The sequence below is a fragment of the Phyllostomus discolor genome, chromosome 8, assembly GCF_004126475.2.
Source record: "Phyllostomus discolor isolate MPI-MPIP mPhyDis1 chromosome 8, mPhyDis1.pri.v3, whole genome shotgun sequence".
NCBI lineage: Eukaryota > Metazoa > Chordata > Mammalia > Chiroptera > Phyllostomidae > Phyllostomus > Phyllostomus discolor.
This window is the reverse complement of record NC_040910.2, coordinates 74353282-74373772: the sequence shown is the minus strand read 5'-3', so window position 1 is coordinate 74373772 and position 20491 is coordinate 74353282. Positions and strand designations below refer to the sequence as shown.

Below are 20491 nucleotides of genomic sequence, written 5' to 3'. Positions count from 1 at the left end.
ACGGACGATCAAACCAATACCCATGGATGGACGGAAAGAAGGTTGGTTTCTAAGCAAGACACATTAACAAACTACTGTATACTCTCCAGGTTCTCCAGGGCTCTCCAGGTTCTATTTACTATTCCGAAGAGCTATTTCCACATGTTCACGAACTCAAATCATCAAACAAAAAACTATTACCACGGAAGTTCCCATAGAGTATGCCTGCAGATAATCCAATTATGACAGATTTTTTGCTGTTTTTATATTTAAATGAATATCTCTACACAAGTACAAAAATGTGTAGCCAGCTCTCATAAAGTCTAATTAAGCACAGCAGAATAACACTCCTGCAAAGCATTTTCTAGCTAATCTTGCCTTTCTTTGCATAATAAGCACCTTCAGCTGAAGGCCCTAACTGGACCCAAATGCCCAGTTAGGACCCTGCAACATTGTTTCCAAAGAGCTTAAATCAGAAGCCAGGAAATTAGGACACAAAAAAGGTGAAAGCAAGCTGTGAAGTCAGAACCTCCTGACTCTCTTTACCTATCTATCCTCCCTTGCCAGTTCAACCCTGAAAAAATGGTTTGTTTAAGATGCACACTCCACTGGCTAGATGTTACCCTGACACATACTGGTATCTGCAGGCACCTGCAGGATAACCGTCAGCATAATCACCCTGTGTGAGCTCCTCCTGGCTGGAACCTGCCTGCAAAGCACAGCACATGCTCGGTAAAACCGCTGAATGAAAAACCAGCTGCCCTCCACAATTTCATCCTTGGTAATGTGGTCCCAAAGTACTCATCAACTTCTCTTCCCAGGGTCCAAGTGCTGGACTACCCCTGACCTCACATACGGCCTCCCTGAAACCATTCTACCCCACCTCTCTGCTCTCAGCAACAAGCTCCATTTCGCTGGCCGTGTTAAACAATGTTACACAACATTCTGTGATTTATCAAAGGCTTCATAGAATGTCTTTGCTTTCTTTCTGCTTTTATTCCTCCGCTTTCAAAAATATTCATCTGATGTTTGCCCTCCCGCGGCGGGGGTGGGGAGGAGGGGGGTCTAACAAGGTAAAAAGAGCAAAGAAAAAACTGGGGTGCCAGTCCCAGCTATCTCTTCTATTCCTTTATCTATAAAGTGCAAATAACACACATGCCAGGCCTCCTTCAACAATGTAGGTCTGAAGACTTACTCAGATGAGAAAAGCCTGCAAACTGTCACGTGCCGCCCAAAGATCCCAGTAAAGATGCAATCAAAGCTTAACTCAAAACCAGCATCGCCAAAACTAACAAAATATAACAGGTCGCGACCAGCACCTTGCAGTCACTCAAGAAACAAATCAAATAAGGAGTTATTCTCCTCCAACAACGAAATGAATAGGAGAAGCATAGTGACCAGGTTCCACGGTGTCCCTGGCAGTTAACTCCCCATCTCTGTACAATAAGATTTTTGACAATGAAGGATTCTAACAGTGTTACGTTGAGGAACATGGAACCTGTGAGGCAAACTGCCTTTACCTGCAGTGTCATAAAGACGGCAACAGAAAAGAGGTTCAGGACCAGACTGAGAAACAAAGAGGGAGGTCTGGGCCACACAACGTCACTTACGAGCCGAGTGACCTTGGCCAACTTCCTTCCCAAGCAAGCCCCCTCCAGCCGTGCATTTCTGTGTTGAAAGAATCCCAGCTGGCCCGGATCCCCGGGGATGCTAGCGAGGCCGGCGCGTGCCCGTTTGGCGCGTTGGCCAGTTACAGCCCCGGCTCTTCCCCACCCTTCACCCACAAAAGAGTCCCAAGCTCTTCCGCAGGCGAGGGATGTACCCTTTCCGGATGCAGGACGTGCCAGGACAGCAGTTTCGATTTCCTAAGGGTTAGTTCCCCAACCGTCCCAGCACCGCGGGCAATCAAAGAGGCATACCCGGACGCCCTCGGGATCCCCGCGGCTGCACTCAGTTCCGGCAGGGGATCTCCCTAGCCGGCTCCGCAGCGGGCCAGGGTCCCGTGGGGCCCCGGACCATCAGAGGGGCGTTGCCATAGGAATAGCTTTCAATACCCGCCCCCCACTCCCCGCGCGCCCGGTAGAGGCTGGAGAGGGCGGCTCGCGACGCCTGCTGTGTTCCATGAGACCACGTCCAGCCGTTCCCTCTCAGGGCTGCTCTGCCCATCTAGCAGCGCCCCCACAGATCCCCGCCTTCCCGCGCGGTTCCACAAAAACCCTACCTTCCGCCATGTCGGGCCCGGCCCTGCAAGCAGCCTCGCGAGAAGAATTGGGGCGGTGCGTAACAGAGGCCACGGTTCTCGCGAGAGTCATGGGAGACCAAGCAAAGGGAGGAGCCGAGACTGAAAAAACGGTGAATGGAAGTGGGCAGGAGTAGTCTGACCCTGGAAAAACTGAGATCTTGTCTCTCTTCACCTAGTGCCTTCTAAACACGGGACTGATCAGGCACTCACCGGGCGCTATCATATTGCACTCCCTAGGGAGGGCACCGAAAAGGACAGACACAACGAGCATAGATTACTCTGGAAAAACTTAGCTCAGAGGGTCTAGCAAGGGGATTTTTTTGTTTATTATTATTGTTGTTTTATGGCTTTAGGTTTGTATGTAGTGGTATGAGAGGCTGAGAGAAAAAAGCCAAAGGAGAGGAAAAGGCTAAAGACGATTACAGGTCCCTGGGGAGGCGGGATGCCCCTGCAAGAGAATTCAGAAGGAATTATGGGGAAGGTATACACTTCAGACTCGAGGCAGGTCACTGTTGTTGGACTAAAACATTAGGAAACAAGAACACGCATGCAGTTAGATGTGGGAGAGTATTGAGGAGGATGTTTGATGACATTAATTTTATGGTTGAAGTTCCTAGGCAATGAAGGGGGCCAGAAGAGAGTGAAGAAAATTTGAGAGGACTCAGTTTGGAGGGCCTGCTTTCAGGGGTCTCTCTTGTATGTATTTTTTCTAGCAAAACTCAGCCGCCTGGCTGCAGAAATGGAGAGTACAGATTATAGCATTTGTCCAGGGCTTGGGAGTTATTCCCCAAAAGGAACTGAGAGTGCTGTGAGAATACAGCTCAAGTGCAGGCTGTGTGAAGACTGATGCAGAGTCATGAAACGCCAGGTTTCTTCAAGACTGAAGACCAGGCAATGTGAACAAGGTAGTGAGAGCCCTGCGGTCAGGGTAACAAACTGAAGTTCCTAAATTAAACAGCGCTAGGAAATGATAAAGTCCAGGACAAGGTCATGTAATACAGTAGGTGAAGTGGAAGGGAAAAGCTAGGGAAATTAGATATTGGAATTTAGAGGTTGGGAAAGAAGATCATAAACCAGGTGCTAAAATCTTCAGTGAATGTGTAATGACCAACTGCAAAAAAAAAAAAAAAAAAAAAAACCATCAGAAAACTAAAGAGTCATATAACTAAATAGCATGAGACATTTGGAAAAAGATTTTTACTCAAAGGAGAATCGAAGAATGAGAATGAATGCTGCATGGCCCTGATATGTGTGGCTCCGTTGGTTGGGGTGGTCAGGGCAACAAGCCTGGGTTGCAGGCCCCTTCCCCTGCTGGGGTGCGTGCTAGAGGCAGCCGATTGATGTTTCTCTCACCTACCAATGTTTCTCTCTTTGACTTTCTCCCTCTCCCCCTCTCTCTAAAAATAAATAAAATCTTTCAAAAGAATGCTGCAATGTACCCACTCCTAGTAGCACCGACAGTTAGGGACTGCAGGGGAAGTGTTGGCCTTGGAGAAGAGCCAAGAATAAAAGATGCTAGTTTGAAGGAAGGGTCTGAGACAGGATGAGGGTGTCAGAACAGAAAAAGGGGGAGGATTTGAAGTTGAAGTTTTAGGTGCTGCCGAGGTTTAAGTGTTAGTGGGTAGTGAGGTAAAGTGGAGAAGGAATTTAGAGTTTAGAACATGGAAACACAGTCATGGGTTAAAATTTTGAGGGAGAGTAATTCTGGCTGAGGGACACCTAGGGGATGGAAGGGAAGAGGGTATTGACATATGTGAGAACAGCCATGGCTGGTTAGCTCAGTGGATTGAGTGCTGGCCTGCGAACCAAAGGGTCGCCAGTTCCATTCCCAGTCGGGGCACATGGCTGGGTTGTGGGCCAGGTCCCCAGTAGGGAGAGGCAACCACACACTGATGTTTCTCTCCCTCCCTTTCTCCCCACCTTCCCCTCTCTAAATAAATAAATAAAAACTTTAAAAAATAAAAGAATATGTAAGAACAAAGGTGTATGCTCAGGGAATGCTCAAGGAAATGATGTTCCGGTTGTAGTGGGTGACAATATGGCCAGAAGGTATGGGAGGTATAGGCAGGGGGGTATTTAGAGGAGCTGTACTAAGCCAGCAGCACTTAGACTAAGGAGGGGAGGGGGATACTGTATTGCCATGTATTGCCATGGAGATGCCATAGCTCAAAATCTTCGAGCTTGGCTTATGAGTGTGCCAAATGGTGAGCCCTTGGGGGCCATCAGGGTGGCCAGGCAAGCCAGTTTTCTCTGGCCACAAGCAGCCTCATCTGTTTATCTTAACACTACCCTCCCAATATCTTCTGGGTCACAACATAAAAAAGTAGTTGAGAAGAGCTGTTGTAACTGATGCCTGGTTTTACAGCATATAACTTACCTTTGTCTCACTAACACCAGCCTCGCTAGCGTCTGGCATACAGCAGTTGTTCAGAATGTTTGAAGAGTTGTGAGCACTGTGACCTACACTGGGAGTCTGGAAAACTGGGTTCAAGTTTGGCTCTGCAGATGATTTGCTGTGTTGATCACGGACAAGTCCCTGCAAGTTTTACACTGCCACCTCAAATTCTCTTATTCAAGAGGGAGTTGGACTAGAATCCATGGTTTTTAATGATTTGGAGAGTCGTGATTCCCATTGAGAATTTAATGAAAACCCTCTCCCTTAGGGGAGCACACACAGGAATAAACAAATTTGTGCCCTTTCGGTTTGCTCGGATGAGGGGCCCACAGTCAAAAGAACTCACTTTTAAGAGATTTAATCAACTGAAGGACTTGATCAAAACCTACCTTCAAGAAGTCCTCTGTCAGAGGTGAAAGCACTCCTGTTAGAAATGCTTTTCATATAACCCTATCTCTGGGCTCTTGTCTCCTGAGTGGGCTCTTTAACTGGCTTGAATCCTCTGAGTTTATAGACTTCATAACAAAGCCTGTAAAATAAAGCATCTGTAGTACTCAGTGAACTGCAACATCCAACAGGCTTGGATGGAGCTGCATTAGATATGACCTGAACTACTCATCTTGAAAAATGAAAGCACTAGAAAACATGGTTCATTTTAGACTTCAGATTTTGCTATCAGATGAAGAGAAACAATGTGGAGTTGTCTAGGGCAGGGAACATGAAGTACAGAAAGGATAAATGCTGACTGCCCTAAGAACACAAGGGAACAGATTTTCTGGGAAGGCCATGACATATCACGCGGTAGGAGGAGGAAGGGAGGGGATCACTAGACTGGTAGTCCAATGAATTGGGTTCAAGTACCAGCCTCAACATAACCACTCTCTACATGACCTTGGAAAAGATGTTCCTGAGGTAAGGAGTAATGGCACCCAGTATGTCAGGAAGGTCATGGAACTGAATCCTGGCTGTGGAATTTGCTTGCTCTACAATCTTGACAAATTTATCTGAACCCGTTTCCTCATGAGAAACTATTACCTTGAAGGATCCATGTAAGAATTTGGCTAGGTCCTTTATAAAACCTAGCACAAGCCTGCCATTAAGTAGAATCTCAATAAATAGGAGCTGGTGCCTTTGAGGAATAAATGTCACAAGTCCTAGTATACTTATTCATAGTGGATACTGCTGGGAAGGGGAGAAAAAAATCAGTATCTTTCCTATGGCTTACTGTGCAGCTCCTAACACCTCAGATGTGTCTGGTTGCTTGTGATTTTTTTTCCTTCTCTTTCAGTTTATTCCACTGTATGACTAGGATTCAAAATTCTTTAATCATTTCACTATAGCTCAGTGTGATGTGCTGATTCAACAAGCCAAAAAAACTAATCCTACCTGGGCAGATTATACACATCTGAAACACAGCAACCAAAAATACCTTATCCTGGAATTAACTTGCTCTGCAAACTAAATCCTGTTGAGGTTTGCAGTCCTCCAGAAAATGATAAATTTTAATGTAATAAGGTGGTAACAGCCCTATCTCTATTGGAGGAGGAGGGGAGAAAATCAACTGGTCTTTCTCAAAGCCTAATTAGCACCTTGCACACAGCAGACACACTCAAAACCTCTTCTGCATTTGAAACAGCTTGCAGGGAAAATTTTTTTGCTAAGTACATTGAATAGATGGTTATGCATAAAACTGATAAAGTTCAGAAACATCATCCATATTCTCCTTTTATTTCAATATATTTACCAGGGAAACTAAACTTTGAATATGACTCCCAATCCTCCTGAACTGCTCTCAAGGATTTTCTTGTTTTTAATTAAGTTCATGTTCTTTTCTCAGTTTGTAAGAAAGAGGCCTTAATGACCACTGGCAGCTTGTATCAAGACAAATGAGCTTTCAATACCTAACACTGTATATCCATATGACCTATATATATAAGAATGCAGGGCAAGAAGCTTGTGACATCTTTTTTTTTAATATATAGATTTTATTTAGTTTTAGGGGGGAAGGGAGGCCAAAACAGAGAGAGAAACATTGATGTGCGAGAGACACATCAATTGGCTGCCTCCCACACACCCTCAACTGGGGAACTGGCCCACAACCCAGGCATGTGCCCCAACTGAGAATCGAACTGGTGACCTTTTGGTTCGCAGGCCAGCACTCAAACCACTGAGCCACATCAGCCAGGGCAGTGACATCCCAGTTTTAAAAAAAAGGAAAAATACTCAAGTCTTGTTGCCTCTTTTGCCACTGACTTACTAGGTGGTCCTGGGCAGGTTTTGGCCAAGTGTGCCCGTCTGTTTAAAGGAGGGTAAGTGGTGACTGAGATAGTACCTGTGGTCTCTTTCAGTTCACATGAGTCTAAGCTCTTCACCCTTTGCTTATCTTTATAGTAGAGCCAGTTAGGCCAAAGACAAAATTTTAAATAATGCTCTAATATGTACTCATTTTATTTACATTCTAAATCAGCATCACAGAAAACTCTGAGTGAAGACAGGTGCTTGGCCCTGTACTAGAAAATGTAAGACTATTATATCAGGTTAGAAGTCAACTCCCCGCCCTCTGGTTTCTTCTTTAAATGAAGTTTTTAAAATTATCAAGGTTCCCTTGTGGACCTTTTGGTATCATGTGCCAATAAAAAGAATCCCACAACTCACTTTTGAGACCTGCACCCTAAAACCAAAATAGCTCATAATACAGCCTCTAAGTCATCATTTATTGATTTATAGAGCCCCCATCACATGATCGAGGTGCTTTACAATACAGTAAACATCACAACAGAACTCACATAGTTAAGTACAATCAACAAATTACAGATCTAAAAACTGGAATGAAGCAACATCATGTCAAATTTCAAAGATGCTGAGAAGTGGCAGACAAAAAAGGTAATTCCACCAACTGGAGACCAGATGGGCAAAAATACACAGGCACCACAACCCAAAATGGGCTGATTTGTAGAGGGTGAGTGAGCATATAAAACTTCACAACCAAGAATGAAGGCCACCAAAAAAATACTGACACCCAAGTGATCACAGAGTCAGTGGAATAACCTCACAAAGATATTACCTTATAATGACAAGAAAACCAACCTCATAGATTTTAAACTCACAAAGAGGCCAAAAGCCACTCAGACCATCCACCCCATTATGAGCACAGACTGAAACCTATAAACCTTTACAAGAACTTGGAATAAATTTAGGAAGCAGTCAACAGTTCTATAATCCATAAGACTATGTAGATGTCAATAGTTGGCACAAGGTTAGGGAGAGAAGTCCTTTTCCCAAAGCAAAAAGGACTCACCTCACACTAATGGAGAGGCACTGGTGGGACAACAGCCACCTGCATCAGTGTCACCCAAGTGTGATTTAATAACAAATATAGAGGCATTTAAATTCACACTGTCAGATGAACTCTTGGAAAGGCACAGATGACACCTTTGACAGAAGAAAATAAGTCAAAACAACCATCAAGAAGGTCCATTTCCTTATGTAGTAGGTCAGGGCACCAGGTGGAAAGGAGTGTGAAGGGAGATACACTCATTCCTGGCTCCCCCTTATACTCCCCTAGATCTAAGCCCTAAACACATATGGTTATACCAAAGTAACTGCATTAAAGTGGCATTTAAAAGTTCAAGAATAGTTGTCCCTGAGTTACTAGGTCATTTGCTACTCCCTGAAGAGTCAAATTGCCAGGTTTTAACTCAACAGATAGCTTGCAGAATCTTAGCATCAGGAGAGCAAAATTCAGACTCTATTTTGTCACAACCTCCACTGTGTGAACAATTTCTGATTTAAGAATAAAGAACTTGTGTTCAAAGTCCCAGGGAGGTATACGATACTGGTGCTTTAGGGCAACAGTTTCTTAGTCTTTGTGGGGAAAAGAAGCCAGAAAGTTCTTTAAAAAAATTAGGCCTCAATAAATAATATAAACATATTCACTTTCAGTTATTACACATTTATAGGTTTTTATATGCTTCAGAGTCAAGAACAGCCTGGAATTTAGAAAAATCACTCTGTGGTGACTACATTCTTAACCATTTCACTTATGCTTAAAAAAGAACATGAACAATTTGTAGAGGACTAGGCTGCTTGCAGGAACGCTTTCACTGTTCTGCCAAAGTGTTTCTCCAAACCACCCAGAGCAAAAATGCACCACTTCTCAGTGATTCTCACAATTAAACGCCATGTCCCACCTGGTACTGTATCACCTTCTAGCCCTTATATGCCAAGACTACTTCCCAACCCCAACCTTACACCAAACAGAGAAGAATCTGGACCTGCCTTTAACACTGCACGTTTATTTTACCACTTCCTGAATGAGAAAAATTATAAAATATATTTATGTTCAAATGTTAAAAAATCCAAGTGCACTATGTAAGTGACAGAATCTGTATGTCAAGTTAACAAAGCATTTACACCTCTGTAATGCTTTGAGATTCACGTAAGAATCTAGACAGAGAAATATATATACTGCCATGGTCATGTGATTTTCAAGTATTAAGTCTGTTTGCATAAGTCTGTTTGCATAATCAACCTGAGATTTTTCTAAACTGAACTTCTCTGATATTCAGTATTATACCCTTCATTCAATATAATAAAAGCCAACAACTTGACAATTATTGGAAAAAAAATTATATTTTGGAAGAACTCACTACATAAGGTGACAGAATTCCAAAATCAAATTACATGAAAATATACATCGCAATTTCTTTGTACAATAAGTGAGAAAAATCTGCAGTATAGAAGAATAGAGGCAAAGAAATATGAAGGGCAAGGAGAAGGGTATGAGGCAAAATAGCATTTTTCATAGCAAACCCAGAAGTTAAGTATGAAGCCTGTAGTAGTGCATGCTTTATTCATCGAACCTTAACATTTGATAACTGGAAGGTAAAAATAAAACCAAATCAGAATTTTGTATAATTTGGGGTAAATTTCAGTAAGTGAATTCAGAACCAACTCTTTTTATAGTCCTTGGGAATAATGACGGTTCAAGAGCTCTCAACAGCCAAAATATGTTATTGCTACATCTGATCCAAGTGATGGGTGCAACTGGAATACAAAAAAGACCGAGCACCTAGTGATGACCACTCCTCTGAAGTCATCATTAAAAGTCAAGTAGCTGTTTATTAAGTATTTCAGTATTTGACCTAAATGATTTGAAAACTTTCTGGCATATAGAAGAGATAAAGATAAACACAAAGGGAACTGTGTCAAAACAAAGAAGATACAAAAGTTTAGTAAATGAAAAGTTTAATGAAGCCTCAATGGTTTAAAGGAAATTAAATGGAAACTTTTAATCCTAATTGCTTTTCATCTGACATGCTTTAAAGAGTCTTTTAAAACATAAGAAACAATGAGTAGGGGAAGAAAACTTGCTAAAATCTTTTAGAATTTACACGATTCTTATTCTACTACAAGAAAGCATTATTTGGTACAAGGTGTATTTGTGGATGTACATGAACAGTATATATATTATCCGGATCATGTTGTGCTATGTACAGGTCTTTACAATTCTTCCTGAAGGTTAAAACAGTTCATTAGAATTCAAAATGCGTAATCATCTGTAAGTTGGCACTTGTTAGGCTCTTGTCAGCATCGATACTGGCATGTTTTATTGCAGCCCAGTTCCAGCCAGTGTTTGCCAACTTGTTACAACAGAAGTCCAGCAATAGGTGGGTAGAGTGCAGGAAAAACAGTGCCATGTTTCTCAATTGGAGACCTACAACAAAACAAAACAGCATTATATAATAAATTTATAAATCACAAAGTAACTGATTATAAATTTTTATTCATATGCTGTTTTTTAAAAACAAATTCTCATTTTCATTTTAAACTCACTTCTGTGCCATATTTAAGGATACTGAGAAACAATTTAAGACTGTCACACTTCTCAACTTGATCAATTTTATCCAATTCTCTAAGTTCAGTCCAAACACATTTTCTCCGTGAAGCCTCCCACAACTGACCCCTTGTCCCAATTATAGTTTTCTACTGTTTTGTGTCTGCTGGTCTCATGTCCTCTACCAGCCTATAGAAGTCAATAACTACATCTAAGTAAAAACAACTACAATATTATCTAGTGCTTATTGTGGCACAAGCAGTGTGTGCAGTACTTTATAAACTTGTCTCATGTCATTCTCATAATCACCATAGGAAAAAATTTTGCCCTATTTTACAGAGAAAAGTAAGACAAGGTCACATAGCTAATAAATGGTAAAGCTTCCTGCTCAAAAAGTTAGGAAAACACTAGTGTCATTTAATGACTGGACTTCAAGAGCCTTTATTATATTAACATGTGCTTTGAACATGTAGGAGGAGCAAGGGAAGGGAACAGGCAGGAGAACTCCTACTAAAATTACCAGGTACAGCAAATCAAATGTTCCACAAACTCAGGAGCCTGTACTGTGTGCCAAGCACAGTGTTAGGCACAAAGAACTTGAATAGAAGATGACTGGGAATTTAAGAGTTTTAAACTCCTAACGAAGAAGTCAAATGTACTTAGAGTTATGGAAATATTTAACTCACACTACACATGTGAAAAGTTCAGTATGCCATTTACAGACCCGAATGAAGTTATCAATCTTACAATCACCCAAATGCAACCCTATCAAAGCTCTGTTGTGGTAGAAAGAGAACTGTGGGCCTCCCTGTGGCCCTACATGTGCCTGGCTCCTGAGCAGAAAGAACTATTGCTAAATTTCTTTCCATAGGGGTTTATCAATCAATGTGAATGGTCCCTAGCAAAGCAATGAATGCACCAAATATGAAATGTGTCATCTTTACCAGAATCAATTTCTACCATTTGCACACATATATACATATGTGTACACATTTTTAATTAGAAAATCTAAAGACATATGACACATACTGAATGAACTCAAGAGACATTGTTATAGAATAGTAGTGCATCCTTTAGGTAATGTTATTTGAATGTTTTCCCAAAGACTGTATCATACTCAAATTAGTCCCTGGCCAATTAATCTCTCAGGGCTCAAACAGAACTGGGTACAGAGTTTGGGTACTGAGTAATCATTTCCCTGCGACATTTCAGGGCCACAAAAAGAATCGATCAAAAACTGTTTCTGTGTGAGGTTTTTAAAGAAAAATACTCCAGAGAAGTAACTGATGAAAGTCATTACCTGAAATCAGGCAATCCAGCCTTTAAATACTGAGGACCCAGTTTAAACAGCATTCGCTTCCATCAGCAGGAAGAGAAAAATCTATTTCCTCCCTCTGAATAAAATGCATTCTCAACAGAGAAAAAGCCTCAGCACAGAAAAAGCAAGTCTGTCGTTCTTTTCTCTAGAAAGATTGATGTGAAAACAAATTACTTGCATAAGAGACATTCACATTTGTGTAAGCATATCCCATTTCTAACCTAAATAAATCTACCTGTTGTTAAAATCACACCCTTTTTATATTGAGATTTTATCAGTTTTATGTCCTTATGCAATAATATAAGTATCTGCATTTTGTTTCCAAACTTCTCTTAATTATTCCTGACTTTAACCTATAAATCTAGAGAGGACTTACCTTGACAGAACGTGTCTTATTCCATTTATCTCTAAAATTAAAAACAAATCATTTAAGATTTGTTTTTAATTTGTTTTTTAGAGAGTGGGGAAGGGAGGGGGGGAGAGAAACACCAATGTGCAAGAGAAACATTGATCAGTTACCTCTTGCATGCCCCCAACTGGGCCCACAACCCAGGCATGTGCCCTGACTAGGAAACAAACCAGCAACCTTTCAGTTCGCAGGCTGGAACTCAACCCCCTAAGCCACACCAGCCAGGGCAAATCATTCATTTTCTATGTGGCTATCCAACTTAATCTTTTAAAAATGCCCTAAAAAATACAAAGCAGACAAATATGCTTTCAAATAAAAACCACTTTTTGATATCACAGACAATAATAAACATTCTACTCACTCAGGAGTGTTCAAATAATTCAACTATTCTTAAGTGAGAGCAGTCCAGAGTGAAACAGCTTTCACGCAGCTGTTTCCAAAAGTACTAATTCATCCTAACCTGCCACTTAGCGTATTACTAGAAAACAACTCTCCCCACATCACCAAGCCACTGGCTTTTTCCCTAAACTGATTTATGTATTTGTACTTATATTTTTATGTATATATGTTTTTATTTTTTATTTATTTATTTTTAGAGAGAGAGAAAGGGAGCGAGAAAGAGAGGAAGAGAAAACAATAATATGTGGTTGCCTCCTACACACTCCCTACTAGGGACCTGGCCTGCAACCCAGGCATGTGCCTTAACTGGTAACTGAACCAGTGAACCTTTGGTTCTCAGCCCAGCATTTAATTCACTAAGCCATACCAGCCAGGGCTTCCCCAAACTGATTTTTATGGCAGTCTTTTTCTTATGCCGTGGCATTGGTGACCATCCACATCCACTTCCTTTCCGAGATTTGTAATGCCTCACTTTCCTTGTGGCCAACCAGCCCACGTTTCTGTATTTGTTTCCTCCTTCTGTGCCCTCACTGTGAAAACTGTACAAGATGTCCTTGACCCTGGTAAGTACAGCTCTCTACATTCAGTGAATTTCTATCTCTACTCTGGAGACTTCCAATCTCACCAGCAACTCTACGTCTACCCTCTGTCCCAAACATCCTAACCATTCAGTATCCAGACATGTGATGACTTGTCAAAACCATGCTCTGCTTCTATTCCCACTAAAGCTCTTAATGTGGTTTAACCTTACTTTTTTGTCATGACTCATGTAACTGGCTCAATTAACAGCTTTTTAACTGATAGGGATAATGTATCTATAGAACTCTATCGTGCCTTTGCAAACAGTAAGCTATTAACAACTATTCACTGGCAAGAACTGAAATGAGCTCAGTGTCACCTGTTCTTCCTGTTACCTCTCATTTCAAGATACAAATATTGATTCTTAGTAATATGCAAAACTGTTAAAAAGGGAAGCAGATATGTATATTATTGAACTAGCAAAATATCAAAAGACTGTTAAAGAAATTGTATGGAATGTGTACTATGTATGTTACTGAGCTAGCAAAATATCAAAATGTAAATTTTTTTATGATACATCATTTGAACTTATTTAATTAACAATATACTATCAAGTATAATAAAATTCTTGGTTATTTGCTGAATTTATAAAATGCTGTTCATGTAAGGTAAACTCACACATAAACTTAGGCTTCAATATGGTATTTTGTTCCTTGTCAATTCTCTGTTGTCGCCAAGCCCTGCTCTGACTGGATAGTGGTGCGGGTGAGAAAAACTCGCCCTGAGTGTGTCTGTTGTTCCTAAGATACTGCCTTACCCATTAACCAACAAATGCAATGAGCTGCGTTTTGTGAAGACTAACATGGCAGTTGTATCCAGAACAAACTGCCAGAAAAAAGTGCAGGCAATCGCAAAGGAAGTTCAATATCAGCAGACTAAGTTCAAGTCTAGTAACAGAACTTAATCTAAGGTGGTAGAAAGCAAGAGTCAAAAAAGGGAAAAGAAATAGACCACTGACTGGATGTGAGGGAGGTAGCAGATGTAATGATACTAAAATAAGAACAAAATAATTAGCAAAAATAAAAAGGATATAAACATGATAAAAACAAAAATAATTTGAAGACTATAAGGTTATTGTTATATGTGGTGGTAACAGAAAGAAGTAAAGTTAATTTTCAAAATTTAGGTTATTATAAGGAGATTTAAAAGTAGATCTGAGTCTTTTCAGAAATTTGAGACATCAAACATGAAAACAGAAAAACAGACTTTAGCCTTATTTCTGATTTCCACCTATGTGTTTGGTACATTTAATCATAAAAATTAAGATAGAGTGATACTAGTTCAGGGACAGACAAGCCAACTGATGCAACACAGAAAGGTCAGAAACAGGACAACACATACATAGAAATGTAACTATAATTTGTAACATAGCCAACACTGTGTATCAGTACTGAAAGGACAGACTTATCAGTAAATGATGTAGTCAACAGTTGTGCATGTTGGGGGGTGGGGTGGGAGGGGTAAGATGAACCTTACACTATACACCAATCAATTTCAGTGGACTCAACACATATATGAAAGGCAAAAGTACAAAACTTTTAGAAAACAACATATAAGCCTTGGCTGGTGTGCCTCAGTGGATTGAGCACCAGCCTGTGAACAGAAAGGTCACTGGTTTGATTCCCAGTCAGGGCATATGCCTGGGTTGCAGGTCAGGTATCTAGTTGAGGGTGTGCAAAAGGTAACCAACTGATGTTTCTCTCACACATCAATGTTTCTTTCCCTCTCTCCCCCTCTTTCTGAAAAGGAAGGAAGGGAGGGAGGGAATAACATATAATAGTAGCATTCTGATGGCAGGGAAGAAACTAAGACACAAAAAGTAAAATCCACACAGGAAAGTAATAAATTCAGCTGCATTAAAATTAAGAACCTCTGTTCATCCAAAGATACTATGAAGAAAACTGAACTGACAAGAATACAAATCAGTAACCTAACAGAGAAAGAGTCCAAAGATAAGAACAGGTATTTCACAAAGGAAACATCAATGGACAGACACAGGAAACAACATGCAACTGCATCGGTAATTCGGGCAACCACACTGAGTCATAATGATGTATTGTTTTACACATTCCAAATTTAAAGTTTTGCATAAGTCTGATAATAACAGCCCTGGCTGGTGTAGCTGAGTGGATTGAGCACGGGCTGGGAACCAAAGCATCGCAGGTTCGATTCCCAGTCAGGGCACATGCCTGGGTTGTAGGCCATGGCCCCCAGCAACTGCACATTGATGTTTCTTTCTCTCTCTCTCTTTCTCCCTCCCTTCCCTCTCTAAAAATGGATAAATAAAATCTTAAAAAAAAAATAACAAATGATGGAGAGGATATGGAGCAAGTGGAATTCTTACCCTTGTCAATAGGAGTATAAATAGATGAAATATTTTAGAAAGCAATTTGGCATTATCTAGTCAAAATGATGTGCATATACCCTTAACAATTCCACCCCTAGGTAGATACCCTAGATAAACTCTTATAGTATTTACTGATACATGTGCAGCAAGAAAACAAGAATAGCGCGGGCTGCGAACCAAAGTGTCGCAGGTTCGATTCCCAGCCAGGGTACATGCTTGGGTTGCAGGCTATAACCCCCAGCAACCACACATTGATGTTTCTCTCTCTCTCTTTCTCCCTCCCTTCCCTCTCTAAAAATAAATAAAATCTTAAAAAAAAAAAAAAAGAAAACAAGAATAGACACATTTTTCTGTAACAACAAAACTAGGGAAAAAAGCACCCTAAATTGGAAAGTAACTGCAGTAAGAATCAAGAGAGGTAATTTATCTAAAAAAATAAACCACATAACAGTGAAAATAGATGAAATATAGTTGTATATAACATAGACCAATTTCAGTAATATGTTGAAAAATAAGCCACAAAATGCATATGTTATATACATATATAATTCCATATATAGTTCAAATCATGCAATACATTGCTTAGGAATACAAACTTGATAAAGCGAAGAAAAGCAATGATAAACAACAGAATTGGGAATATAAGAAAAGGATAGGGTTAAGGACAGGAATATTGGGGATATAAGAAATAATGGTAAAGTTCTAATTCTTAAACTAGGTAGCAGGTACATTCCAGGAATGTACTATGAATTGTGATTTCTTAGATGCTACCTTCTATACATACTTTTTTTTTTTTTGCTAAAAAAAAGAGAGAGAGAGAGAGAGAGAGAGAGAGAAAGAAACCAAATGTAGATGTCACACATTTGTTCAATTCACCTACACCATGTTCCCTTCTAAATCAGATGGGTGCTTTCTATCTTTGATTCCTCTGGTTTCTGAAAAAAGACTGCTACCACACTAAATGCTTTGGTATATCTAGTTAAAAACAGCTGGGTCTACTGAAAGGAAAAGCAAATAAATTACACTGTTTTCACTGAGAAACAGCGATCTGGATACCACCAGTAAAATATGAAACCAATGAAAAAGCAATCAAGTAACTGTATCACATAATTTCCCAAAACATATGACACTTATAAAGGCAAAATAATAGTATGATTTTTAAAATGAACTTACCCTGAAAAAAGTGAAGTTACAGCTGTTGAATAAATGTCACTCAAAAGCAGTCTCTTGGCTTTTTCTTACACAGCGGGCAACTTTCCTTTTGAATTCTCCATTTCTGTCTTCCCTCCATTCTTTCTGTAGGTACAGAAGTGGTATCAACTGGTTTTATACAAACTTCTCTTATAATTTCAAATGTTAAGTTTACTTTTGATATAATGCTTTGGCAATATGTTAAGCTGACATGGTGGAAAAGTAGTCAAAAAATCACTTTTGCAAGGCACTGCTGGGATACTGGAGCAGAAATCCTCCAAGCAAATCACCTTTACAGGCAAAATTCTCTTTAAAAAGGGAAAAAATCATGAAGAACATTAACAGTTTTAATTATACTGAAAATAAAGGTACAACTTACAAATAAGATACTCAGGCTATCTGAAGGATTACCAAATCTCCCTGATGGAAGTGACCAGAAAACAAAAAAGATCTAAATATAAAAGTGCCTCTTGTATAAGTAGACAGACGGAGTGCATCAAATGGAGATGATACTGAGCACTCAGCATCATCTACAACAGTATGAGAAGTATCATACTTCTATGTGTGTACGTGAATGCAGGGGGGGACAACACGGTACCACTATTACTTGCTGCTTGGCACGAAAAAATAGAACACAAAGCAGCACTGGCATAGTTTCACACTTGAGCACAGCCAATTTTTATCTACCAGGTGAATAGTTGGAAATTCCCATAAAAATGCCCAGCCTTTAGTATATCCATTTACAGAAAGCAAAAACCATAGAAATCTCCAATCTTTGCTCTTACGGAGGAAAACATTAGAAAAATTAATTTTTGCGCTGCAAGCAAGGAAGGTACCACAGAAATCCAATATAAATTATGAGACAAACTATAACGCTAACATGTACAGAGACTGAGGTGTATTCTGAAGAATTTATGGATAAAATGTTATAAAGTCTGTAGTTACCTCATTATTTTAAGTAAAAGGAAGAAGACAGCATTTCTAGGCAAAGAGGGAAAGTCAATCTTAAGGAAAAGAAATAACTTGAAAATACCACTTAGCGGAGAGGATTAAGACTGAGAGCAGGGAGATCAGATAGAAAGGTGAGCTATTACAATAATGTAGGGAAGAAGTAAAAGGGACTCCAGTCAATGGCAGAGGGGTAGCAAGGGGTTTAGAGAGACTATACAATATGACTGACATTCTCTGGTAACTGAGACGAGACTGGGCAAGGATGACTTGTCCAGTAAAGGACAGACTGGTAGATGATCTTTCCAAAGCAGGAACTAGCTAATATAACCATTGTTTGTTGAATTCACTATGCCATTACCAGAGAGGTGATATTATCATCTGCGTTTTATATAAATAGGGAACCTATGAATAGGGCAAAAAACACATGTGTATCTTTTTGCTCTCCTGAGACCCTATTAAAATGATCTCATGGGATTTTGTTTCTAAAGGTATAATGACGAGAAGATAGAAGAGTAATGAAACATGCAGCAGAGAAGAAAAAGTGAGAGCCTTAGAATAGGCTCAATGGAACCAGAACAAAGGAGGGAAAGAAGCTAGTAAAAAGAACTCTAAAGAAGCTCAAGTTCGAAAATGGCAAACCTGAGAAGAGTTAGTAAGAAGTACAGCTGAAAATAAAGAAATAAAAAGTCTGTATTTTCCTCCTACCTATAACCAAAATTCTAGTATCTTCTTAAAATAATAATGATATACAGACTTTATATAAATATACTGTACTAATGAATACAGCATATTTATATAAATTTACATTTATATAAATTATAAAGAATTAGATCTGCTAGTATGAGTATTGGTACTCAAAGTAATAACTTAATTTTGGCACTTAAATGATACCCCTTCTCTTAGTTTACTGTCTGGCTTGCTACCCACACTCTCTTCAGTGAAAAAATTCTGCGTGTGCGTGCGCGCGCACACACACACACACACACACACACACACATACAGCTCCAATTGGCTTTCCTAAACCCTCATTTCTTAATCATGAAGAGTTATGTAGAAGTCCTACAGTGTTATGAACTAGTCTTCAAAATATAAAAGAAAAACTGACCTCAGAGGAAGAGACTTCAGAATTTAACTTTTAAAAATCTGATTAGAATTCCCAAGAACACTACTAAATTCTTTAGAATGATAAGATCTTAAGAAAAAGGAATTCATGAAGAAAAGATGAAGCATTTAAAAGTGAAAATGAGGATTCGACAGAAAATTCAAAATTGGCACTATTCTAGATAGAAAAAAATACAAGGGATCAATTTTGGTTACAGCTACAAGTTTAAAAAAGTACAGAATGTCAAACATGAAAAAAATCCTCAAAATGACGATAAAGGAAAATTCACCATAGCTGAAGTCTTCAAAGTTACATCAATTAGAGAAATGGAAAATTTTTACATAATAATATGAAATTTCAAAAGACCAAAAATCCAGAAAAGGGAGGGGAGGGTGGAAGGAGGGGAGGGAGGGAGGGAGGGAGGAAGGAAGGAAGGAAGGAAGGAAGGGAGGGAGACCTACAAATGGAGAAGAATCAACCTAGCATCAACTTTCTCATCAGTTAACAACAAATACTAAAGAGAAAGTCTGTAGAAATTTTATTTTCTCCCCTAGGATTCTGTAAACAAAGTGTGTAAGGTCAGGATAAAAATACTTTGAGACATGTAAGGACTTAATTTCCAGATACCCTTTCTAAAACATTACTCTGGAGGAAGAAGAGCAAAAGAAAGAAGTCCCCGCCCCCCAAAAAAGGGGTGGTGGTGGTTGTGGGTCCAGGAAACAAATGATTCTATACAGAAGAACAGCAGAGGAGAAAGGAAAATTCAAGGAAAGCAGCCAAGCAACAGATTGAATCAATTTAATTTGGAGCCAAAAACTGGAGGGGTCTAGGAGAGAGATCTCCAAGAAAAATGAGTTTCCTGGAATACATATTCACTGATTAAGAGTTAGAAAAACAAACTAAAAATATATGAAAATATGATAAAAGGTATGCAATGCAAGACAAAGAAAGCAAGTAAGAAAGGTAAACATAACTGTTTACAAGAAACCTATAGTTTAAATATGAAACAGCTAACTGGTTAAATCAGAAAAAGCAGCAGTGTGTTTTGAGAAAAAGAAATGGGATAGATTTTGCACAGTCTGTGAAGTCAAGTTTGCACACTTCAGCTTTATTTTTGTATATATTTTTATTGTTCAATTACAGTTGTCCCCATTTACTCTCTCCCATTACTCTCTCCTGCCCTACCCACCACCCACCCACCACCACTTACTTCAGCTTTATATTGAGGCCTATTTCCACCCTTATGAAAATGTTTAGCATCAAGAAAATGACTACTTTTCCAGTAGGTTCTGTTATTTCAGGACTCAGCTGTTTCAAAGAGGTAGTAATTTTTCCCCATTCACACAGTCAAGTATTTATTTGTTCTTAATTTCTCTTTCTTGAAGACTGAAACTCAACTTGTCAATTCCAATCTTATTAAAAAGAGCAGATAGTTGAGGATGAAACAGTAATCACTTCTCTCTCAAAATGCTTCTACAGGATTTTTCAAAGTGGCTTTTACCTCTCTCTCTTACTGCCTCTTACATAGTTTGAACTTACACTTGACTGAATAGAAAATTAGAATAGTGTTCTACCAGTTTTTACTTCCGTCTGATTACTAAATGTAAAACTTCAAAGCCATAGATATGAATAGGGGTTATCTATGTAGTGTTTTTCTACATATAAGATCTCACCCAATTTTTTATATAGGTTTGAAGTAACCCAAGAAAAAAACATGAATTTAATTATCTTGCTTTCATTTCA

At 39.5% G+C, this 20491-nt stretch overlaps 2 protein-coding genes across 2 annotated transcripts in view; both read right to left on the bottom strand.

Moving 5' to 3' along the window:
* LOC118496636 (rabankyrin-5-like) overlaps positions 1-2297 on the bottom strand; it is a 70839-nt gene extending 68542 nt beyond the window's left edge. Inside the window, 1 exon segment of the mRNA XM_036033241.1 lies at positions 2201-2297. Coding sequence (XP_035889134.1) covers positions 2201-2291 — 91 coding nt within the window. The 5' untranslated portion in view covers positions 2292-2297.
* Positions 2298-7309: 5012 nt separating this feature from the next.
* UBE2G1 (ubiquitin conjugating enzyme E2 G1) overlaps positions 7310-20491 on the bottom strand; it is a 109545-nt gene continuing 96363 nt past the window's right edge. The window contains exons 5-6 of the mRNA XM_028534147.1: positions 16678-16800; positions 7310-10332 (exon numbers count right to left, since the gene is read on the bottom strand). Coding sequence (XP_028389948.1) covers positions 16714-16800 — 87 coding nt within the window. The 3' untranslated portion in view covers positions 7310-10332; positions 16678-16713. The remainder of the gene's footprint in view (positions 10333-16677; positions 16801-20491) is intronic.